The sequence below is a fragment of the Microtus oregoni genome, unplaced genomic scaffold, assembly GCF_018167655.1.
Source record: "Microtus oregoni isolate MIOR12 unplaced genomic scaffold, Mior012 000006F_ref0000085, whole genome shotgun sequence".
NCBI lineage: Eukaryota > Metazoa > Chordata > Mammalia > Rodentia > Cricetidae > Microtus > Microtus oregoni.
This window is the reverse complement of record NW_024543065.1, coordinates 12,838,347-12,864,269: the sequence shown is the minus strand read 5'-3', so window position 1 is coordinate 12,864,269 and position 25,923 is coordinate 12,838,347. Positions and strand designations below refer to the sequence as shown.

The 25,923-nt window shown below is 41.1% G+C and overlaps 1 protein-coding gene across 3 annotated transcripts in view; it reads left to right on the top strand.

Moving 5' to 3' along the window:
• The window catches only part of Tpd52l1 (TPD52 like 1), a 101,593-nt gene that overhangs the window by 72,343 nt on the left and 3,327 nt on the right, over positions 1-25,923 (top strand). Inside the window, exons 3-7 of one of the 3 annotated variants that reach the window (XM_041654931.1) lie at positions 1,315-1,463; positions 14,698-14,799; positions 18,480-18,494; positions 20,482-20,520; positions 23,322-23,382. In XM_041654931.1, coding sequence (XP_041510865.1) covers positions 1,315-1,463; positions 14,698-14,799; positions 18,480-18,494; positions 20,482-20,520; positions 23,322-23,382 — 366 coding nt within the window. Of the gene's footprint in view, positions 1-1,314; positions 1,464-14,697; positions 14,800-18,479; positions 18,495-20,481; positions 20,525-23,321; positions 23,383-25,923 lie in introns of those variants that run through there. The other 2 variants (XM_041654932.1, XM_041654933.1) reach the window with 2 other exon arrangements.

The window sequence follows — 25,923 nt, the reverse complement described above, 5'->3', positions numbered from 1 at the left end:
AAGAAAAAAATTATGCTGAGTTAAAAGGTAGTCTAAATGCTTCGGTCAATGTGATATACCTGCTCTTGATCTCACTTTGGACTTGATGTATCTACAAAACTCCATGTGCATGAGGCTGAACTATCAAGATCTGTGCCCTTTCTCCAGCCCTACAGCAGTCAGTTACTTCTGCAAGTGAAAAGTTTTCCCAGGGTTTTTTTTTTTCACACAATAGGAACCACAGAAACATCCTACATATCCATCCCACTCCAAGAAAGAACCAGACTCCCAGTAATTTCAGTCACTCAAAGCGAAAGAAGCAGGAGGGCTCTAGCTATCGAAGAGGAGAGGAAGATGCGATACCCAAGCATTGTCTGTGGAAAAGGAACAAGAGATATCCATATTAGGCAGGAGACGAAATACAGGAAGACACTTCGACAAAAATAAAAAAGTGGAATATGACAGGGTAATAACGAACAGAGAAACTGTGGTTTTAAAATAACACTGTGTTCTCTCGTAGCGGGAGACTAACGTGTGCACCTCAGGTAGTCAGAGCGGCCTTCTCTTTCAGCTGGCAGCCTAGCCATGTACACAGAAGACTTGGTCATCAAGAAAAAGACACACTTCTACTGATTATAAATATGTATGGAACATGTGATTCAGTCTCTCTCCTGGAAATGTTTCCAAATACATATAAAAACATTCCATGAACATAAAGAAATGTATACCATTAAACTATAGGAACATTTTCCTGTTGCTAAAATCTCTCCAAGATTTTGTTCTTTCATAGTGTGCTATGTAAAATGCTTCTTCTCTGTGTCTTTGTTCCTGAAGTGGTTATCTGTGTTGTGAGGGTTCCCATCTGGGGAACAGTTCAGAGTACTTGTGTATCATGCATGTGAGGCCGCGGGTTCAGTCCTCACCAGGGTCAAAACAGAAGATGAAAAGTCCAAGCGCGATTCCTACTGTTTGGCACTGGGAAAAAGTCATCCTTTTGCCACAGAATAGACTCTGTTTCAAAAGCCACTGTTCTTCAGCAGCTTCCTTGGTGATCCAAGGAAGGCGTTTGCAAGATGCGTGGCAGGATTATCCACAAGTTGTGGTCAGAAATAAAGTGATACTTTGGATGTAAATGAGACAAAGTTCCCTATTTTGAAACACCCAGAATGCTGAGGAAACTGGCAGACACCTGAAGTCTCTTTGCATAGTTAAGCTTTGGCGTTGGCAGCGTGAGGCCCCTAACAGGACTGCACGGAAGCATCACAATCTTTTGGAAATACATTTTTCACTCACTCTGATGTTTCACCCTGTCATTTTTTTTTCTCTTACCTGTAGCTAGAAGACGAAATCACAACATTGCGACAAGTTTTGTCAGCAAAAGAAAGACATCTGGTTGAGATCAAACAGAAACTTGGCATGAACCTGATGAACGAGCTAAAGCAGAACTTCAGCCGAAGCTGGCATGACATGCAGACCACAACTGCGTGAGTATGGGCAGAGCTTCAGGGAGTTAGGGAGTCTGCGGTCTCGCTGCTCTTCCAGTTTTCCTCTGGTGCTCCCTACCAGGTTGTTTGGGGCTTGTAAGTGTAAAGAAAGTATTTTCTTTAGGAGCAAAGGAAAGAAATACGAGTGATAGTAAGTATATTGCACGAATAGCAAACTATCAAAGACCTTCCTGCGATAAACTTGTGTGGATTAAGGCTCTTAATTCCTGGACCGAAGGATGTAGCTGGTAGAGTGCTTGCCTGGATACAGAAAATCCTGGGTTCATGCGTTAGTATGGCATGAAGGTGTGATGGGCTTTCTTTCCTTTCCCTTCTAGCACTGAGGAGGTGGAGGTAGGAGGATCAGAAATTTAAGGTCATCCTCAGTTACATACTAAGTTAGATGCCAGCCTATGAGACACCAAACATCAAACAACCAAACTCTTATTCCATTTAGACTGATCTTTGTTTCATTTATCAACTTTGTTGTAAGAATTTTGCAGAGGAAAACCACTCCAAAGTGAACCAGACCCAAAGTCTATGTACCTCAGTGTACTTCTGTGCAGTTAGAAAAGTCATTTATAGAAGCAGCTATGTACAGTGGATTTATACTTTCACTACCAAATATATCTTTATACATCTATCCACCATGAAAACCAAAAATTCCACGACAGAGTGAGAACTAGAAAAACAAGTGGCTTTACATTCTCTTTCATAACTCATGTCCGTTATCCACATCCCATCCTTTCTTATGCCCTAACATTAGCCTTTCTTGTTTCATTTCTACATGGTATGCCCCCACATACATTTGGCTTAACATAGATTGTGCATATGAGGGAGAATATGAATATTTATTTCAGAGATTATGTAACCTCACTTAATATTATATATTTTAAATCCATCCATTTTCCTGCAAATTGTGTGATTATATTTACTTTTGAGCTAAATAGTATTCCACTATATCTATATCTAATCTAAATCTATTTGTCTATCTATGAAAATAGACTATCTATATACTATATTATATGCACATACATGTAAAGTATATGTATACTTGTATATATGCATATATTTATGCATATGTGTGTATGCATATATACATGAATATACATAGTGGATTTTCATTATCCATTTATCTGTTGAGTCACAACTCTTTGCTATAGGAAAAGAAGCAGTGATAAACATGGGATTGCACACATCTCTGTGATAGGTTATAGGATTCTCGGGATAGTCCCAGGAATGAAATAATTGGGTCATATGATAGTTCTATTTTTAATAATTGGTAAATCTCAAAACTGATTTCCACAATGCCTATATTACTTTGTACCCCACCAAGAGAGTATTAGATTCCTATCTCTCCACATCTTTTTTTAACATTTTCTGTCAGATTTATTTATTGAAGCTAGCCATTCTGACTGGAATGAGTTGGTACCTTTATCTCATGTCTCCTGGGAATGCTGGCAGAGGCTTCCCGGAAAGTTGAGTGCTTCTTCTTTTCACTCTTGTTGTGTCTCTTTCTGATCCTGTTACCTTGGTGACTATCAGTTATCATGGGATGGAAAGGCCAGGAGACTTGGCATTGGGATGAGACAGTAGTAAAGTTAGAGTTGCCTGCTCGTCCCTCTGGCAACCCTCACACCCGACCAGCGTTAGATAGCCCATGTAAAGAAAGATTCCTGGCCTTCAGGCATCTTTGGCTGGCATCAGGGCAGGACTGTGTTTTGAAGTTAGCTGTTTCCTGGAACAAGGGATGTGTAGGCCTCTGACAGAGTTAGTTCATCATTGCCAGTTTTCTGTTCCGTTCAAGATAAGTGTCGTTCATCAGAGCCAGACACAAAAGTGATGACAAACAGCTGGGCGTGGGGTAAAGCGCTAGAGCACATGCCTAAAACTGCTCACAAATCCTTCGGGGACAGCACAGAGTCTACAAACTCGTCTCCTGATGACACTTGCTGACGCTGTTTTTCCAAAATTTGAAAGGTGGCACAATGAATTGTTTTAGAGTCCCAGAATCAGGACTGTTGTAAGAGAGATGACAGAAATGAAGGAAATATTAATAGAGAGGGTAGAACTTTGGTATGGAGCCAGACACCGACACCCTCACTCTACCGCTGTTGAGGGTAACCATGTTCTGAACACTCAACGGAGGAAAGTTTCTCACTGTTTAGCACTGCGTATTGAGTTTCCCCATGGCTTTGTGTTAGTTCTCCTTGGTCGGTCTTTTCAAACTGAGAGACTTGAATGAATGTCTGAGCATCAGGGTGCACTCACATAGGCCCAGACCCTGCTTGTCGAGGGAGAATTCTAGCCCCTCGTGTGATCTGCCCTGTGAGGTCTGTGTCAAGCCTTGCAGCTATAAGCCACAAAGGTTCTGCAGATGCTGGATCACCTTCCATATTATCTAATGAGTCAAGGTCAAAAACATTCTACTGTACTTGGAGCTTATCAATTCCTCTTGTCGGTGAACTCTCGGGATCTCTCCAGCAGTGGGATTACAGGCACATGCTGTAGTGCTCAATTTGTTGGTAGGTTCTTAGGGATACAAACCCAAGTCCTCATGCATCTGCAGCAGGTGCTGCCTCAGCTGAACCATCTCCTCAGCCTCTCGTCATCTTTCCTCAGAAACTGGAAATGAACAGGGTTTTTTTTTTCAAAATATGAGACGCTTGCTATATATTTTCATTTTTTTCCCTGATTTTTTGAGACTGGGTTTCTCTGTAGCTTTGGAGCCTGTCCTAGAACTAAGTCTCGTAGACCAGGCTGGCCTCGAACTTACAGAGATCCGTCTGCCTCTGCTTCCCAAGTACTGGGATTAAAGGCGTGCGCCACCACTGCCCACCTGGCTTCTATTTTCAATTAATCTAAAAATTCATTCACAGTTCTTGTACAGATTGTGGGAAACTAACTAAAATGAAAGCTCTGGCCTCTTCTCTTTGGAAATATACCTTATGTTTCTCTTGTCGAATAGTTAAAGTTGGACTTGGACCGACAAGTTGTTTGGCTTGCAATGTTCTTATTTTGTACAGGTGAACATATTGGATTCTTTTTTAACATACGTGAGATGTTTAGCTATGACTCTTTTTTAAAAAATATTTTTGTTAAGACTTTATTATAAAGTACTTGAAATTTTAAAACACAAATAAAATTTCACATGCTGAAATTAGACCCATGTATGGTTCTTTTTGATGATTTAAACATTTTCCTTGTTAACTGCTCTTATATGGAAAAGGTTTTACATATAAGATTTTTTTCTTCTTTTTGTGTGTGGAGTACTAGTGGCTGATGGGAAATCAGAAGGGCTTCCTATCCCAAGCCTTAACTTTAGACCCAAGGTCAGTCTTCAAGAATTCTTTTGACATTGAGTTATGTATTTCTTTTCTGCTTCATTCATTAGCATGTGAAAATACTGTCTCCATGTTCGTCTAGTACCTATGTGGTAATCAGTTTTGCTCTTTGCAGTTCTCTGCCCCTGAGCTTAGTACCTGGCAGTAAAAAGTACCACCAATGATTGACAGCAACTATTTCCATTTTTGTGAGATGCTAATTTCACCTGCTAGTTCTTAAGCACTGATGTCTAAGAACTTTCGGTGCTCTGGAAGATGTCCTTTGTATGAGGAGCTGGATCTGAAAGGAGCCTGAAGCTCCCCAGAGTAGCTGCCTTTGTTTCCAATGTGAACAGTTGTTTCTCTTCACCTGCGGTGTGGTCCATGTGTCTTCCCAGTTGCGATGTGCACATGTCCAAAGCTTCATCTAGCTAGGATGCATCCTAGAGGAAGAGAGCATGGATTCCGGGGTCTTTGAAGTTTTTCTCCAGGGGCTTGCTAGCCAACCTTCCCTCCTCTGAGAATGACAGCTGCGAAAAGGTTATAAATCACATACCTGTGTACATCAACTTAAAATAGTACTGCAACACCACCATAGGAACAACCTCCAGGAAAGGATGGTGGGGCATTAGGCACTAGATTAAATATGTTTATCTATCAAAGGTCTAGGTTTATGTCTTTGCCATTTAATGACAAATACCAATGAATTTTTCTGACAGTGTGTGGCTGGACACCATCTAGTTCCCTCTGTACTGAATTTAGGTCTCTGGCTTTCGAGTCATACTAATCTAAACTTCGCTCTGGGGTACAGGAATAAGAAGAATTGCTTCATCTGACCTCCCTAATCACTTCAGGAGTTAGATAACCAAATGTGAGCACAGTAGTTTAGTGGCTGAAGGTGGGGAGGAAGGAGAGGAAGGAATAGCCGTGCAGGGTGTGTCCAGTATGCCAAGCTGGGATCACGGCAGGAAGAGGAGAGAGGCACGTGCATCCTGGAATGTGGACTCGCAGCAGGCAGGTTCCAGGAAGTCTTCAGGCTATTCATGCCGGGAAGAATGGGTAGTCTCTGTGTTTTCGTGTCTGAAAAGCAAATTGGTGTAGCCAAGCAGTCTACTGGGTGGAAAACTTCTTGGATGAACAGCACAGATTTAGTCCCTGGGGTTATAGAATTAGAAAGATAAGAGTTTTGTTTGGTTTGTTCAGGAATGATAAATACAGGACACTGTGGGAGTGTGAAACAGGATAGGAGCTTTGTGTGGAGATGTGGCCACTCCAGGGCTTGGGTAGAGCAGGGTTTCCCAGGAGTCCCCAGAATGTAATCAGTCCAAGAGAGAGACAGGTGGTGCCTCTTGAGGGTGACAGTCAGTGATGGCACTGCAGGAGAGAAGGCTCTACTCCTAAGAAGCCCGTCCAGTTAGTATTCTTAGTTTGGGAGGAGAGGCAGAAAGTTATCTTTCTTCTTCAGGGATCAGAAAGCCATTAAAGGGTCCTACCCAGTTGTTTATCCAAGAGTTAATGAATGTCTACAGTTAGGTACTTACTACCTCCAGGCTACTCTAGACCTCAGGATAATAGGATTGACAAGTGCCTACCTTTCTTTTCTTTTCTTTCTTTCTTTCTTTCTTTCTTTTTTATTGATGTTAATATAAGTCTTCATCATTGCAGGCACTCCATTCATGCTTGTTTCCTTTACAAAGTTAGGATACTGGGGAGGAACATTTGTCCTCAAATTGACAGCTATTAGACCTTAGCTGGTGTCATGGCCTCTTTGAGTGAAGAACTGTCCACCAAACAGCCAGACAAATGGACCTCATATCAACACTAGCTGCTTCATATACTCCATGGACACCTTGAAGAAACTTCATGGCATCTACATATGTTTGCCACTTAAGCATAACTCTGGTTCAGAGAGGAATATTTCTATCAAACTTTTTTTGAAATTAAAATTTGCATTTATTGGTTTAAATTTCCCAGAGTCTCATATTCTTTTTTTTTCTTTTCTACCATTTTTAAAAATTGATTTTATTAAGCTCTACATTTTTCTCTGCTCACCTCCCTGCGTTTCCCTTCCCCTTCAGCCCTCTCCCATGGTCCCCATGCTCCAAATTTACTCAGAAGATCTTGTCTTTTTCGTCTTCCCATATAGATTAGATCCATGTATGTCTCTCTTAGGGTCCTCATTGTTGTCTTGGTTCTCTGGGATTGTGATTTGTATGTGCCTACCTTTCTGTCAGTGTGGAAAGGGAACAAGGAAGAAACAAATAATGAAATCAACTGGTAAGGAACTGCCAGGAACAACCTGTGAGGAACTTTCAGGAAGGGCCAACCAGGAAGTGCTGTGAGGATAACAGTAGAAGGTGATCTGCCAGTTAGAGACTTGGAAGAGAGGGCTGAGGCTGCTGGTATGGTGTCCCAGGCAGAACAATCTTGTTCTAAAGCCTGATTCTAACAGATACCTGACAGATTGGAAAGATCCAAGGCTAAATGATCTAAAGAAGAGCTTTCAAGCTGAGAAAAAGTAGATGCCAAGACTCTGAGGCATGAACTTCCTTGGAAGCTTTCGGGAACCAAAAGTCGTTGTTAGAAATATTTCCTAACATGAGCTCCCTGCTGATGCAAAATTTCCAATCAAGCCAAATCAAAACAAGCCAAATTAAGAAATATCCAGGTTTAACAGGAGTTCTGCACTCTCGGGTGGCCCCGAATGGGAAACCGGGAAGCCACGGAAATGCGACCCCCCCCCCCCCAGAGGAAGAAAAGAAGACCACAGGTTCCTCTTTTGGGAGATCACTTAAATACCCTGGGGAGTGGTCCTGACCCCATCCCCAGGGAGGGGTAAGGACCTGGCCTGCTGGAATTTGGAGTGCAGACCAGGCCTGGGAGCTGGGATAGATGCAAGGGGCTGGGGCCTACGCTCCCAACTTGACAGTTGTCTCTCAAGAAAGTCTAGGCTGTCTGCAGTGTGCTGTGTGGACAACACAACCTCTAAGGCCTCTAGGGCAAGTGAGAACTCAATGCCAAGGGCTTTAGTGCTACTGGAAAGTTTGAAGCAGGAAATAGCCTGGGCACATTTATGAATCATTTCCATTCGATTATGTAATAGATTATGCAGGGGTATGGGTGGGAATTGGAAAATCAGTCATGGGACTATTGTAAGCAAGAGTCATGGAGAGCAGGGGGAGGATCTGGAGGTCAGTCTGACCAAGACATCCCAGTCATTTGGAGATAGCTGATGAGGGAAGCAAAGTGATGGGGTGTGACTCACGCGGATGCTTTAACAGCACAGCGTCCATTCAGTCCATACTTCAATGTCAGTAGGGCATGCCTGTGACTTCATGGGCTGCAGTTACGACAGCCTGGATTCTGTGTACACAGGGAATGAGACCGCGTCAGTACCAACGTGATAGGCAACAGTGATTTAGTGGTGTATATCTTGTATGGTGCCATGTGCTTTACTGGCTTGCAGGGACTCTCTGCTGTCATCAGGAGGACTGAGACACAGAGGTGGAGCTGGCACTCAGTGGCCTGTTTTGATCTTGTCTGAACTACTCCAGAAAGAAATGTCAGACTGAGAGGACAATCTGAGAACAGTTAAAGGCAGAGGTGTGTGTGTGTGTGTGTGTGTGTGTGTGTGTGTGTAAGTCATTTGTCCATGGATATCATCGAAAGCTGTAGGATTGGACTTGGAGATTAATACATCCAATGACTGTGTTCTTACTAATTTTTAGGAATGGAGTTGAACTTTCTTTAGTAGAGAAGAGCCAATCCCTTAGGAGTGAGGAGAGATAAGATTATCAACCGTATAATTTCAGGAACAAGTCTTTCCCTAACCCTGTTTGCTTGGCTGCTGAGGGAAAGTGGGGAAGGGGGCTTATTAATCATATGTTGGAAAGAGTGTTGACAACTATTTCCCCCTAAATTAATTAAAGCCCACTGTATTAGTGTGCATGACTCCCATTCTAACACACATTCTATATTTTATCGGATAAAAAATCTGAACATGAGAGACTGATTAGCTGTGGCAAGTTAGCTGGGAAGAATCAGACTTCAAAGCACTGAAAAGAATTTCAGCTTTCAGAGAATGTGTGTGATTCCCAGAGGCGATACTTTGCATAGTGATTAGGTAATCATGACCTATTTAGTTTGATTTATAATGAAAAGAAAATCTATGGTATGCTAATGAAAGATCTTGGCATAATTTCTTCAGCAATAAGATTCAAACTGCCATAGGACCCAATGAACAAGAATAATTACAAAATGAACTGCAATTGTCTCCTTTACAGAAATAGTTGAGCAATACAGACGCAGGACAAGGGGTCACCTGTGTGTATTGGGGTGGGGGTTTGTTGCTCTTGTTTTTGGCCATTTTTCTTCACACTGGGACTTCTTTTGTTTTCTTTTAGGTCTCAAGAAGGCAGGGTGCAGTAGGGTGGTTTCAAGGAGGTAGGGTGCAGATGGGTGCCTTAGAGCCAGTGGGTTTGTTTATATATTAACAGGGTTCTGCTTTGTGAACCCATGAAACACTCCCACTAATATACCTCTGTGCATTGTGCCACAGACCAAATGGTAGGTCCACAATGGGTAGGAATTTTTTAAAAGGAGTGGAAACTCCTCCATCTTTTTTTGAAAAGCTCAGTACTTAAGCTGTACATAAAGAAGAACACAGCCTAACTTGCCGCATTTCAGAGACTTCACAGTGCTTTAATAGTGAGGTTCAATTTGTGACTTATTTGCCCTTTGCTGATGGGCTCGATTTCAGGTCACCATGATCCGAATGATAATTACCTCTCTTTGTGAGGAATGGTTTGTAGCTCTGCTGCATTCAAAGCATCAGTGACAATTGAAGACCTAATATTAAAAGTTGTGCACACACAATCTCTCATGCAGCTAGTTCTCTTTACCTTCTGGATTCTATTGTATTACCCAAACCAGGAAGTGGATTCATTTCTCCAGGCAGAAATGGTAGACTTATATTTTAATGACATATGACTTTAGACACCTTTGGAAGAAAATGATCCTGAATGGTTTTGTGTGCATTCCATGATGAGATGTTGAAATGCAGGTGTTAAGAGGATGCACTCTTTTGACTCTCTTCCTGGGGGACATGCATTCATGCTGTGAAACAGCTTCTAAAAACAGTTGATGTTTTAGTCATTTCTTCTGGTTATATGTAGAAAATGCTTAAGTCCAAACCATGCACTGTTCTGTCTTTTTGAATATTAGCCCTGCCTATTAAAATTGTAAATCCTGTGTTGTATGTGAATTACCAAGGGCATTCATGGAAAAAGTCAATAGAATCCTTTTTATTTGGTTTGGAGAGGAAAACCCCCAAAGAGATCTACAGACGATACTTTATGTACTGGCCAAACATCTCACCCGGCTCTTAAGTGCTTAACATTTCAACCAAGCTCAACTGGTAATAAGCAAAGACTATTTTCCTGTTAACTGAACCCTAATGACCTGTGTTTGACACCTGGAACCCACAAAAAGGCCAAAGTGGCGGCTCACATTTGTAATTGTAGTACTCCTACAGAGATATGGACTCCTGCAGAGATATAGACTCCTACAGAGATATGGACTCCAACAGACATATGGGAGGCAGAGACAGGAAAATCTGGAATCTTCTGGGCTAGCTGGCTTGCAGGACACATAACTACAGGGTCAGTAAGAGAGACCATGTCTCAACAAGGTATCGGGAGAGAACAGTTTCTGAGAGTAGATGTCTGACCTCCACATGCATACTGTGGCACATAAGTGCACACACACTCACTCATACACACGCATGCACTCACAGCACACTATACACAGATAAAATAATAATACATGAGCCGGGCAGTGGTGGCGCACCCTTTAATCCCAGTGTTCGGGAGGCAGAAACAGACAGATCTCTGTGAGTTGGAGGCTAGCCTGGTCTATGAAGCGAGTTCCAGGACAGGCTCCAAAGCTACAGAGAAGCCCTATCTTGAAAAGCAAACAAAACAAAACCATAATCATAATAATACATGAAATTAGATTTTAATTTTAAAAAGAGTAAAAATGTGAACACGGTTTGGGAGTCAAGAGTACCAGTGGCCTGACAGGAGTGCCATTTCCAGGGCTTGGGTCCCTAGCATCTAGGTGGGAGTAGATTGCTCCCTCAGTTTAAGACCAAGTTCAACCAGGACTCCAGCTATAATGACAGGGTATGGACAATATACAACCTCTGAAGTACCCTTCATGTAGGCGGTGCTGTAAGTGGTGCTCCTTGGCTCTAAGTATTCTGAGTTCAATGACCTACTTCTCATAGGCCCTTGGTTGCTATGGTGTTGGTAATCACTTCCCACATAGAACTCCCTCTCACTGCCTACCCCCTGAGATCTTTCTTGCTTATTGATTCTAAGCACCATGCAAAATGACTACTAACTGTTCTTAAACAGCATGTGTAATGAAGAGGTGGAAAATGAAACACACACACACACACACCTAGAATTGTGTCACACACCCCTTAGAATTGTGTGTGTGTGTGTGTGTGTGTGTGTATGGTTGGTTTTGCACATATGTACATATTTATGGAGGCTAGAGGACAACCTTAGTTGGGATCCCTCAGGCCTTGTTCATCTTTGGGACAGGGTCTCCCCCACATCTTAAAATCCTTAAGCAACGGTGTTTTATTATTTGTCTACATGAAACTGGAGCTGTAAAAAACTGACCCAGCCACCTCAGTGTCACCTCAAAGGCGACAGACATTATGGGGGGAGGGGATGCGCCAGCTCTGTCACCATGGAGCCACAGCACCTTCCCATGGCTCCATTCACCATGTGTCATCAAAAGGACTTGTTTCTAATGGCCTTCAGATTTAACATTAAAGGCTCAAAGCCCCAGATTCAACTCTCAGCTTCACACATACACACGAGAAACAAAAAACAAATAAAAAGCAAAACAAAACAAAATAGATTTATAAATTATTCCTCAGAAATAAGGAGCCCTGGCATCCTAAATAGTGCATTGAGCCATGCATCAGGCTGCACTGTGACAATGAATTTGAAACTGGAAATAGAGATGCATCTTTCATTGTTGATATGTAAGTGTCACTAACACAAATATCAACCGATCTCTGTGTGTACCTACCTCCTATTTTGGGGGTGGGAGGTGCCTTTAACACAATGTAACACTGAGTGCTTACAATATGACCTTATTTCTGGGTAGGTTTAAATTGAGTCATCCAGTTCAGAATGTCACACATATGTTCCAAAGATGTCTTATCTCAAAATTCAAAGCCTTCTCAAACACATACTGTTAAACTGCATAGGCCAGCTTACAATAGGAGTAAATATGCAGGCTAATTGCAAGACGCGGCCAAAGTGGTGCCAGACTGACATCAGAAGGAATTTTCTAGTAGCCCAACTCAGCCTCCTGTGAAGATCGCAGTTGTTGCCCCATTCCCTTCCCTTTTCCTTTGTAGTGTCTTCCAGGTCCCTTGAGTGAGTGCTGGGTGGCTGCCAGGTAGTCTACCCTCAGACTTTAGGACTGCCTTTTCCTCCCTTGCTGTGACCTCTTTAATGCTGACACTCACATGGCCAAGGCTCCTGGAAGCTCTGGCTGGCCCTATTGGATGGAGAAAAGTGGTTTCTAGTCTTCCTCATCGAGCAGGCTTTTTAACCCTTCAAAGTAGGACATTGACATTAACCTCACCCCTTTCTTGTCAAATGTGATGGTGTCACAAAGCTGAGCAACTGGAACAGAATCCCCCAGGTTAAGATGGGGTCTGGCATCTTCCGGAAGCAGTAAGGGAGGCATCCTGAGTGACTGAAGCAAAGGGAGGAGGTGTGGGCCAGAGGCCGGGTTATGTAAAGCTGCCATGGAAGGTCAGTGCATACAGACTTGGTGAAGGGTGTGTGCAGAATGTTTCTTTTGGCTGTTATGTTGAAAAGACACTGTCGGGAGAGAAAAACAGAATTAGGAAGATAAGTTAGGTAGTCGTTACAACAGCCCAGATGAGGGACAAGGCCAGGGAAGTAGAGAGCTGCAGAGACCATGGAGGCAGAATTGGCAGGCTCTGGTTCTAACTGGGAAAACTGAAACAAATCAGGTGGGTGTCTTGATGGATTGGCTATGGAGGAAAAAAGAAAAGGTCAAAGGTGGCAGTAGTTTCCCATCCAATGGACGCTTCCCTTTCCTTGCCACTATGCAGGAAAAATTTTGCAGAGGAAAACTGTTTCTTGACTGTTTTATTTATTTATTCATTTATTTGTTGTTGCTGTTTGTTTGTTTATTCATAATTGTGTTATCGGTATTAGTAGGGAGAGTTCTAGAATAAAGCTAGCTCTGAATCCTAATCCATAGTGCATGAACATGTTTTATGTGCATATTGTGCAGTGTTTTCCAGACCTCCACAGTGCCCCATTCTGTTTTTGAATGTACTTTTTATAGGTCTTCTTTCATGACTCCATTACTACTTTGTGAAAACTCTATCAGCAACCTAGAATGTAACTGGGAAGGAATTCTAAAGTTTTTTCTTCATTTATTTGTAAACACATACCCTTATTTTCATAATTTTCTTTATTTTTGATTTGTGTGCCTGTGTGTGTGTACGCACATACACGTGAATGCACATATATGAATAGAACTGGAGTCCGAGGTGGTTGTGAGTAGCCTGGTGTGGGTCCTCTGCGAGAGCAGTATATGCTCTTACTACCCCCTGGACATTTCTACAGCCCCAACTCTTTGCTTTTTTAAATGCTATTGAGCCCAGTTAATTTAGAGTTCAGTATACTGCTTTTGGATTCTGTTGAGTACTGTTTCTTTCTGAAGACTCTCAGTGTTTGTCCTTAGGTGATCAGAGAGCTCTAGAACTTTGTGATAATGATTGCGATTTTTATCCTAATCTTTTACATTTTGTGCTATGGTAACTGCCTTACTATTAGAAGCAAGTTGTATTTTAATATCTTAGATCATATATAAACCACTTGGCACTCTGTTGTTCCATGTGGTCAGAATATTTCATAATTAAAACATAAAGTCACATGTAAAATGTACAAAGTGCAATCATAATTTGGATATGCTGTTTTCAGACCTCTGTGGAAAAAAAAATTCTAGTGGGTCCTTTTATCCACCTCCTCCCTTCCCTTTGCTGTGTGACTGACTGGTCACCAGCCAGGGCTTACCACATACTGTCTGTTCTTCTGAGACATAAACAAACTCCAAGTTAATGGATTTTTTTGTGTGTGTGAAATATTTTTGAAATTTATAAATTTGCAGTTATGAAAGAAGGAAAGTTAAACCCAAAGGTCTGAAGTATGGTTTGTTGCTATTTTAACATTGATGTTTGAAATGTCAGTCTCTAAAAGGCCCTTTGTCTCAATGTAGCAACCTTCACAACCAATTCTGTTGATGGTGATAGAGCTTTTGTCTCCCGGCTGGCAGGAAACCCCAGCCAGACTCCAGAATGAGGGGCTCCTTTCACATCTCACATCCCCTGGATTCTCCTTTTCTTTCTATTCTGCTTCGTCACTCCCCGCCTACCCTCTAGTGGGCAGTATGAACCTGGGGGAGCCGGGTCTGAAAATAAGGCAAACTAAAGCCCTATGCAACAGCCAACTTTATTCAGAGCATCAGACAGTTTATACTCAGAGGGCTAAGATGCATCACAGGAGTGGGTGTCAATCACAAGGATAAGTCACACAGGGCCAAAACATGTTTCCCATAGAGACACACGACTAGCACCAGCTGAAGTAAATTCACTCCTCTCCACCACACCTGGGAAGAACACAAAAACACATTCCAAGAACAATTCTGTGTTTTAAAGAAACTGAGGTCACATGACTTTTATCTTGTTTTCTTGGAGTTCTCTCACAGGCAGTCAGAATTTCCCTACAATGACTCCATTTGTGGACTGTGTTCTGACGCATCCCATGGATTTCTTCTATTTCTAGGTACAAGAAAACACATGAGACCTTGAGCCATGCAGGGCAGAAGGCCACAGCAGCCTTCAGTAATGTGGGAACCGCCATCAGCAAGAAGTTTGGAGATATGAGGTAAGTCAGGGTATTTAAAACAAAACAACAACAAGAGCATTGTGGATTGGTAGGGTGTTCTTTCTTTCTTTAATGGGTAAAAGTGACATTGACTGGTGACAGAAATAAATTTTCATGTTGGATATTGTGATATTTTCTGTCAGAAGGTCGGATTAGAAGCCTGGCTCCAGCCTTACCCTTTCTACCCATAAAAGCAGAAGTTAGAGGGAATGAGGAGGGATTTCAGAATAGTCCAGGATACAAAGAATCCAACTGGTTTTATTAGCTAGCTTGTCTCTTTGCTCTGACAAAAGCAACTTCAGGAAAGATTCATTTTGTTCCGTAATTTGAGGGTATAGCCCATCCTGTCCAGGAAGTCATGGCAACAGGTGTTTGAGGTCACCTTTTACCCCTAGTCAGGAAGGAGAGAGGAGAATGCTGGCCCTCTCCTTTTAGGTCTGGACCCCAACCCACGGGCTAGTGAGTTTTCCCTCCTCAGATAAGCCCATCTGGAAACAACATTACAGACACATGCAGAGACATGTTTCCGTAGTGATTATAAATCTAACCAGTTGACAATGAATATTAAGTATCACATATCTTAATTTAAACGATATTGGAAAATATTCAGTGGAATCTGCTCTGATAAATTATTCTAGGTTACATTTTTGTATCCAACCATCTGGTATATTTTAATTTTAAAATGATACTATTTGACTTATATTTCTGGTAGTTTTCTTTGTTTACCTTACCAGTATATTGACATATATTAACAATTTATATATCTTCATTTTCAATAACTGAATTATCGTACAGTATACAGCAGCTGTAAAACTTTTAAGTACCTCCAACATTATGGTTGTCAGTAGTTTGCAGAGACTTGGGACAGCATGGAGACAGACTTTGAATTAAACCTAACATCGTTCATGCAGAAACAGGGAAAATGGTGCTGTATAGGATTTTTTCCCCCCACAGTTATTGCTGTCATATTTGTATTGTTTAAATACCTGTCAATTTATTTTGAATTTGGTTGATGTGGTTTAGGAGATTTTTCTTTAGAAATTGATTTTATTTTTCTCATAGAAACCAAGGTAATTTTTTAAAGATTTATTTATTTATTTATTTATTACGTATACAACATTCTGCCTCCATGTATGTTCACATGCCAGAGGAGGGTGCCAGATCTCATTACAGATGCTTGTGAGCCACTACTTGGTTGCTGGGAATTGAACTCAGGACCTCTGGGAGAGCAACCAGTGCTCTTAACCACTGAGTCGTCTCTCCAGCCCCAAGATATTTTTTTTAAGTTGGCAAGTTTTAAGTTTCTCCTTTTCAAAAACTATGTGGACATTTATGTCATAGATTTCTGAAACTTCTTTCTCCAAAGCTTTGATACCTAGTTGTAAATATTCATATCTTTCTATTTAGTTTCTTACATCAAAAGTTGTTGGATTATTCCTCGTATTCATGAACCATTTTTACTAGGCATTCGTGCGTATAGAATTAATTTGATATGCACATGAATGCTCTGTATTGCTTTATCCTCTTCTTTATGAGTACCACATTATCAAAGGACACTGAAAGCCTTCAGAGACAGCGTGTGATTTTGTATTATTAGTTACTGCTATCTTATTATAGGTAAGGTTCACAGTCATGTCAGTAGCACTGAACCATTTATCTGAACAAATAATCCCTTACACAAGAAAGGCCCTTCTGCCCATTATAAATAAGAAACTATATTTTGACATGTTTATAAAGTTTATCCTCTACATAGGCAGTTGACAACTTTCTCTTGAACATTTGACCTTGTACAGTACTGCCAAATAGCTTTCCTCCATCTTTATGAGTCTATATAAACATCTCTGAAGCATTCTAAAAAAAAGTGTGCTTTCCTTGATTGAACCTCTTCAAGAGTGTGCTCAGAATCTGGGAAAGTGATTGCGTCAGGATGAAAGCGATCTCACCCTTACCTGGATGGTCTTTACCTTGTAGATGAGAGGAAAATGGCGACAAGGCCGTAACTCAGTAACAGATGATTTACTTTGCATACACAAGAGGGCTCCTGGGTTCCATCCAATCACAGAAGAAGCAAGGGAAAACCAAGTAGCAATGCCATTGGAGTGTTATAGAGCTATGGATGTGCTATGTTTACCCTTTATTATGCGGCCAAGTCAAGGTGGTCCTTACCTGAAGGAAAGCAGCATGCATCTGTGATGGGGACCCATTGGGTCTTATAAAGGCTTCTTGTGTTTCTCTAGTGAGGAACAAAGGCTATAGTGTATAGGTAGTGTGTTGGTATACTTCTGTCCAAATTGTGGTAAGTGTGATACCTTCCTGTCAATGGCCCTTACTCTTGTTTTAAAGTGCTTTGTTTTAGTGCAGTGCATAACTCACTTTCCAGGAATTCCAGGCTGTTCACTGATTATAACTTCACAGAAAGAGTCCTAGTTTTCATTGTGAAGGGACTCATGTCGCTATGCTAGATTTATGTGAGTAGTAAAGCAACCGCGTAGCTTTCATGAGATATGAGATTTGAGCCTCATTGCTTCAGACAAACGGTGGATAAAAATTCTGGAAAATGAAGTACACATTTCTAGAGATTCAAATTCAATTCTGAACATTTTTATTAAGTTGGAAAAAGACAGAGATGTATTTCTAGTTTTTTTTTATCAAGTATTACAAAGGCTTTTTTTAAAAAAAAATTTTACTAAAATGAGTATTAAGTATATGTTATTTTTAACTTCCACCAGGTTAATAAACTTGAATGATAAAATTTTCTTTTTACATTATGTTCAAACCGATGTGTCAATTTATAAAATGTTAGCAGGAAATGTTAAAATTTTAGCACAGGTATTTTACCTTAAACTTTCCTTTGCTTTAAAGTGTGCTATTGTCCTATACTATTCATTATACTATAAAATTCTTCTGTGTGTTCCAGAACCAAATCTATAACCATGTTCAGTCTTTGTCTCCATCTGCGAATAGCGTTAGTAGCTCTTGCCTCACCTGTGTGCTAAAGTCACACCCATGGAGTGAACTCTGCGGAAGTCTAAACTGTTGTGATGGATTTTATAATAACATATTGGCATCCTCTCAGAATTTCCCAGTGAATTTGTTCAGACTGTGATTCACTAGGGACCAAAATGTTTGGAGGAAGCATATAATGGAGGCTTGCCATCAATATATCGCTGTGGGAAACACGACTAGATGCAAACATTTTTTAAAGTGGCGGACAAAATCTTTAAGGCACATTTAGAAATCGGTACTATCAGCCATTGTTTATGCTCCTAAGTCTACGGGTTGAAAATATTTTTTTAATTCATCTTTATTGAACAGGAGCAGATTTTTGTGCTAAGATTCTCTAAGTAACAAGGCATAACAAATGTCATATGATTTTCACCCTGTGTTAGGTATCCAAGTAGTAAGGCTAGAAGATATATGCAAACAACAAGGCATTCTATGCAAGGACTTAAGCATCCTGGGATTTCCATATCCATGGGGGTCCTGGAACACTTTCCCCCTCAGCTTGCACAGGGAAGGCAGACTGTGTACTCTAAAAAACAGCGAATGAAGTTACCTAGACCTTTCTCTTGAGTTACTTAGATGTTTCTTGCAAAGGCACAAAAGTCCCAGGGGGGTCATATCTGTGCATTCTGTGCTAACTCAACCCTGATCTTCTCTTCCATGCTGCCGGGCTTCAGGTCTCACTCTATTGGGTAAGCACATGATGTTGAGTCTGTGAGGCTGTGTGAGGTCTGCAGCTGCCTTTTGCATGCTCTTCCCTTCTACCCATGTCTCTCATCTCCCTTCACACTGTATCACAAGCAGAAAAACAAGACCATTTTCTGGAGCATGCGCAGAACAAGGAAGATGCCAGTTGCGCAGCGAACTAATCCATTGGAGTTCATTTAACCACACATTCCTCTCACTCGTGAATCTTTCCCACCAGTTTGATTTGCTAAACAGTCTCCTAGAACTAAATCTCTTCTGTCAGGAAAATTTCTTCCAACACTTACAGGGCTCTTAGAATTTGAAGAGGTTGAAAAAAAAGTGGAAATTGATAGGACTTTTGTTTTGTTTTTAGCTTGATTTTAATTTTTGCTTGTTAAAGAAAACTTGCAGAACTTGAAACAGAGAACCGATTCTCTTTTATCACTTTTCTCTGAATTTCTTTGACTTCAGTTCCCATATTTTGAAGTTGCAGGGAGAAAACTAGTGGAAAATACTTACGTTAAGAAGTTGGTGACTTCTCTGAGGAGTTCAACTTAAGCCTTTTTTTTTTTTCCTGGAATCTTAATATGAACTTAACCCACTCCTGCCTCAGATTGTATTTTTTTTTAAAGGTATATGCCAACTGTAGCCTGGAGTTGATTTTTTTTTAAAGATTTATTTATTTATTATGTATATAGTATTCTGCCTTCATATATCCTATAGGCCAGTAGAGGGTACCAGATCTCATTACAGATGGTTGTGAGCCACCGTGTGGTTGCTGAGAATTGAACTCAGGACCTCTGGAAGAACAGTCAGTGCTCTTAACCTCTGAGCCACCTCTCCATCCCCCTCAGATTGTACTTAATGAGATGAACAGATTGGCAATACTAGGTTTCCTGTAGCGATGTTTTAAATGCGACTTCTATATATAGTTTCTCGGAGGCTACAACTACTGCCTGAATGACTTTGCCTTTCTGATATTTCAGTAAGAGGTTGCCCTTCCTAATGGCTTTAGTTGATAGTTTCTGGAATGTGTGATAGATTTGATTAAAAACCTGTAAGCTTCCAGATCTTCCTCATGACCCTTTAAATACAGTTTATGGTGAACCCCAACCATAAAATTATCTTCATTGCTGCTTCATAACTGTAATTTTGCTACTGTTATGAATCATAATGTAAGTATCTGTATTTTCCAATGGGCTTAGATGACCCCTGTGAAAGGGTTGCTTCAACTGTAGGGGTCACGACTCACAGGTTGCGAAACACTCTTCTAGGTAGAGGGTGACTCAGGGTCTATGATAAAATGTGTCAGAAGAGCAAGCCCTAATCCAGGACAATGGAGCCCAGCTTGCTTCCTCCCACCTGCCTCACTCCAGTTCTGGACAAAACTCAATAGACAATACCAGGCAGTGAGGGGGGGAATGGTGAGTCATCTGCTCTAGGATTAAGAGGATCAATCTCCTAAAATTCTCAGGCATGTTTGTATTTGTGCCAGTTGTTCCTGACAGTCCAGAATGGATGTAGAACTCTCTTCTTCCAGCTGGTGTGTGTGGATGAACAGTGTTAGCCTAGCCTGTGCTTCCTAGGGTGCCTTTTCCTAACCATCTGCATTCGTCTGGCCAGTATCTGTACAATGGGACATTAGCATCTGCCTGCCTGGCCTCCTTCCTGGGTACAGCTCTCACTCTCCCCCGGTATGAGAAGGAAGTGGAGACCAGGGATGGGCTCGGGGATACCACACCTTCTAGATTTCCTGCAAGGCCCCTGAGAAGAGCAGGGGCCTTCAACATGGCTCCTATTCTTCTGTATGCCCTTGGAAGCTGATTGTGGTTGCTTATGTCCAAAAAAACCAAATGCCATCTTGGTTGGGTGGGCAGGGTACATCAGATATTTGAAATTGCTGTTTTAGAACTGTCAAGTCAGAATTTTCCCACAAACTTAAACTGTGCTATTTTCTTTTCCCCCCTCCCTTTAATGTGCTTGGTCCTGAAGGTACTCCATTCGCCATTCCATAAGTATGCCTGCCATGAGGTAATGTGTACAAATATTCACGTCCTATTAATGTAGACTGTATGGGAAGCATTTCTTATTTTGCATGAGTTCCTTCCCCATATCACTTTATTAGAAAAGATTTAGCTGAAGTCATGCTATACTTCACGCTTTCTTTCTGACTGTCTTCAGGAGGGAATGTGGCCTCTTGCTGTGGGCTTGAGTTTTTGACAGACACAAGACCTTAAATCCAACCCTTCCTGAGATCAGAGATAAGAACTTCACCTATCGCAATCTCCATTTCTTTGCTACATTTTATAAAGAACTAAGAGCTGCCTTGCATGGATCTATAAGGCCAAAGTGAAGCAATGTATTTGAAGCACTAACATAAGACCTGGAACATTCTAAACACCTTTGCATAATTAAATGCAGACCTAGGAGGGGAAAACAGAGAATGGGAGAAAAAAAGAGAGAAGATATCATTAAGATTTTGAGATGAGTTGTCTGTTGAAAGTTTAACAATGACAGACCACTACAATCCTGGATGGATTCCTGGTGACAAAAACATCAACGTTCAAGGTTGCATGACTTACTGATACAGTATGATTAAAAAAAAAAATCCCTGGAGGTATGGATGTTTGTAATGGAAGTGAGAAGAGGCAGGCCGCTTATAGCACAGTTCTGCCAAAGGTCAATGTTACAGCCACAGCCATTTTGTTAATATTAGTTGCATGGTGTTGAAAATAACAGGCTAGAAGCAGATTTGCTGCTCTTCCCATGGTGCTCCTGGGGAGGCTCCAGCAGCCTGGGCTGCTGTCAGTGTGGGAAAAGGAGCAAATAGAACCTCTGGAACCTTCCCACACTTCAGTCAGAGCTATGGCTCTCTTCTGCTTCCTAGTATACATTATGATTTAGAGTAATTGCAGAGAGAACTCAGTTACTTTAAATAGTATGAGATTACTGGAACCAAATTCCTCCTAGGGTCATTCGCAGTACCAAAAGTTTACAGTTGTACATGATGTAATTAAATTTGATTAAACAGTTCTCCCTGCTCTCCAGCATGCATTCTAGTGTAATTTAATTAGAGGTATGTTTATTCTTTTCTGTCTGATGAAGTCTCTTCTACACTGGGGATATTTGCTCAATTAGTTGTTTGGGAAATTTAAGCACAATGTTTGGTTTTCTGTATTTGGTAGAAATAAGATTGCTTTGTTCATCTTCAGAGGAATTGTTACCAGCCATCATAAGAAACCCAGACTGAGTAGTGCAATCCAAGACTTTTAGCACCTTGACTGATCAAGTTTAAATCTGGGTGTCCAAAGAAGACTTGGAAAAAAAGAGCAAAATTTCAGTCTGTGAACCAGAAATCCATTTTGTGGTCTGTAGGTTAAAGACAATCTCATCAACTTCCTGTAGTGAACTTTGAAAGAAAATTAAGCTTGTCAATCTAACATATATCCACAAACCATCCATCTTACCTGACTACTCATTGTATGTCTACATAACTGATGGATTTCATGTGGGCAGGCTCAGCCAAATAAAGCCTGAAGAGAAAATGAAGTGCCACGGTGTATAATTTTCAGTCATACAAATGTAATTTCACCCAGACACAGAGGTATTACGAAGGCTTACTCATAGGGACTTGACTAATGGTTGGTTCACGTGCAAGGCTAAAGCTGTGCCCTGCAGTGCGAATAGAGTACAGTTCTAGCCACAGGGACTGTCAGAGTCTCAGGAACAATACTCAACAAAGGCAAAGACCTGGAGAATACATTTTACAAATTAGTTGCCTAGAGCCATGGCCATCCCGCACCATACACCCAAACCCACATTTTATAGCCACACTCCCTGATGAAGGCCATTCCTCTTATTTTCTTGTCCTCTGTACCCAAGAAGAATAAGTAGTTTATCAACTATGGTAAAACTTAATTGAAATATTTGACTTGAAAACAATGGCAATTGTTGCTGAAATGTGACATGCCAGATTTAAGATACATCTTTCAGTTTAGCTTCTATTTCTTTAATTCAATTTATTCATATCATTTGTAATGCAGTAATATCAATTGTGGTCAAATCCAACAAAGAAAGCACTAAATGACTTAAAGGTTGGTAGACAGATAATACAATACAATGCTTGAGTCATTAATAAAGCACCAATGAGGTAAGAATGCTCCACCTCCTAAGAAGGTGGAAAACTAACACATATAGCTAACAAAGAAACATTAAGAAGCCAATGGGGGCAGCCTGTGTAAAATAATGAGAACATCAACTTCCAGAATTACCACTTTCCGGAACTTGTCAACGTCATTATTTTTTTAAGGCACAGAAAGATAAAAATCAGGAATTCTTTTTTCTCCTTGAGCTATTTCTTGTCTGTTTTGTCTCCAATGTGCTGAAATACATAACCTTAAATTTCCAAATAGGAATACTCATGCGTGACCTTTAAATGGATCTTCCACTACAAACAAACAGAGAAACTGAGGAGCTACAAACAAACAGAGAAACTGAGGAAGGAAGCTGTTGTGATAGAAAACAATGAACAAAATGTTAAATTAGCCATCAGTCCATCCACTCAGTGAAAACGAGTAATGGAGGACTATGGAATTAGTGTAGCTGGATCGCTGCCATATGCTGACCATTTTCCTTAGACATATTCTGTGTCTCTGTGTCTGGACCTACCTGAGCAGAAATAAAACGTGTTTTAAAACAGAGTTGGTATCAGTGGCAAGCTGCCAGCCAGCACTGGTGCAGAAGTGCTAATTTGCAAACAAGAACTGAAAACCGAACAACATGGTTGCTAAGACACAAGGTCTTTGGAGCTGACCTCTCTTTTTTTATTTTAGGAATTCTCCTACTTTCAAATCATTTGAGGAGAGGGTTGAGACAACTGTCACAAGCCTCAAGGTACAGATGAAGTGAACTGTGTGTGAGTGGGTCCATTTCATGAGGACAGCTTAGTCATTAACCATCATTAGTGCCGAAGGCAAGGTAGGGCTGTCATCATTCTACCAGGCTAAGAAGGTAGCCATGCATGAAGACAGGCCTTTCTTCCTATAGAAACCCATGGATAGAATCAGCACTGAAGAGTATTCCTGCACCCTTAGCCTTAATTATAAACCACACAGGTATAAGTTGTTCATGAAAGTGAGTTGACTTTCCACTCACCTCTTAATTTCATTACAGCCTCCTCCCAAAAAGAGGATTGTAAGAGGATTATGGATTGCAAAAGGATTGTATGTAAGAGGATGATGGATAGAAATTGAATGAAGTTTCTATAATAGCTCACAGATCTTCTGGTTTGGACATTAATTAGCAAAATCAAATTGCTTGCCATGTCTACTACTTTCAGCCTCCCAGACTTATTCACTATGTTTATACCCTGACACAACCCAGTATGGCCATCACAGTGGGAAAATTAAACGATGTTACAGAATGCGTTGTTTTCTAGTAATGCATTTGATCCCTGGGAAATCACCAAAATGATGCCCATTCCATGGTAGGTGTTAGTTAAAGTTTCATTAATTGTCTAACTACAGATGTTAGTCTACAGAGAGGGAGAAAAATGTCAAAATCAGAACTAGTCTGGGTTTTAAAGACATACAAGTAAAATAGGAAAATTCATTGAAAATCAATTATTTTTGGAAGATGCCACATAAATAATAATGTCCTTATCTCTTGGTATAATTACTATCATGTATGTGGCCTATTCCTATATTTACTATTACTAAGATCTATAGATGGAAATGGTAATAATGCAGCTGCCTCCAGACCTCAGTCTCACACGTACTCCATGGTAGTATCTGCCACAGTGTAAGTTAGCCTGAAACAGGCCCCTGGTGCTTTCTATGGTTTGGACCTGAAGGATCTCTCCCTAAAGCAGGGTCTTTCACAAGTTTGCTTTCAAGGCCTGTGATCAGGTTTTGAAGGCTCCAGAATGAAATCGTCATTCAGTGTTTATTATGTCTCTATGGACTTCTTACTCCTTGCCAACTTTCTCTTCTCTTCTCTTCTCTTCTCTTCTCTTCTCTTCTCTTCTCTTCTCTTCTCTTCTCTTCTCTTCTCTCTCCTCTCCTCTCCTCTCCTCTCCTCTCCTCTCCTCTCCTCTCCTCTCCTCTCCCCTCCCCCCTCTCTCTCTGTGTGTATGTGAGTGTGTTTAAGGATTAGTAAGAGTCATTAAATTGTCCTGTAAAGTAACATACTATATTGTGCCCATATCTGTCGCTAGAACATCTTGTATCAAAATAAAGGGCTCAAAAATCCCAAGTCAATTTCTCAACACTTGGATTTCAACCTTACATCAGCTCACGACTATAGGTTCTGTTTCTTGTTGGAGGAGTTCTGATGTAGGAGAAGTTGTACTTTTTTAGGTTCCTTTAGAAGAAGGAGCTATACAGAAGCCAAAGACGAATAAAGAACGACCTATTTTCATTTGCTTTTAGAAAATGGGAAAGCTCATGGTTCCCATGTAAGTGATGTCACAGTCGCAGCCTCAGACTGTGAGGAGAGGGCATGCAGCTAATCTCCTTTAGACAGGCTCATGACTGCACAGCCCATCAGATTTCAGGCATTGCTGTAACAACTCACATCCCACATCCCTGCTATCTCCCAGTCCAGGTCCAGTTCACTTTGCCCACCCAGGCAATGGAGAGCAGCTCATCATTAAATGTTGCATGAAGCCTCCCACTTCATCAACCGAAACTTCTTCTTTACTCCTTGCTGCACAGACCAAATAATAGATTACCAAAGTCTCCTTTCTATAGCTTACTTTCTGCAGTTTGCTTTTGGGTTCTAAATCTCCTGTTTCTCCACTTATGGGCCTTGAGGCTGTTTTCTCTCGAGGGACTAGATCAGTAAGGAAGAATGGCTATCTTCATGTTTCATTTCCAGGCACAAGCTCTACTTTAGGGTTGGATTTTAAGCCCCTGACAGGGACGCAGGGTCACATTTATGGTCTATGAAAAAAAAATGTTGTGTGAAGTGATGCCATGCCCTCAAGCAATCTGACACACACCGCAGGGCACTGTCCAAGCCAGTTTTCCTCCTCTTATATCCAGCTCAATGAACAGTGTGACAGTCCAGGGAAGACTTTCCAGTTCATCATGATCAGATAGAATTTAGTCCTGCCAACATGCTGGCGATATATTACTGGAGGATACCTCGTCTCATGTTTCCTGCACTGCTAACCAGCATCCTTGATATTCCATCCAAAACAGACAGATGCACAGCTGGCACCTACAAAAGCACATCTGGTGTATTTAGCCTTGTTCTGATTCATCATAAATGCCAGTGTCCTGCCGCTCACCCTTCTCCATATCATACAGACTGTAGTTTAGTGCACCTACTCTCTGATGACTACAGCACAGTCTGAATCCACCTTCAGAACCTGACATGCTGATTGTGTGTTGCTTTTTCATGCTTTGTGTTCTCCTAGACAGTCATCCGGAG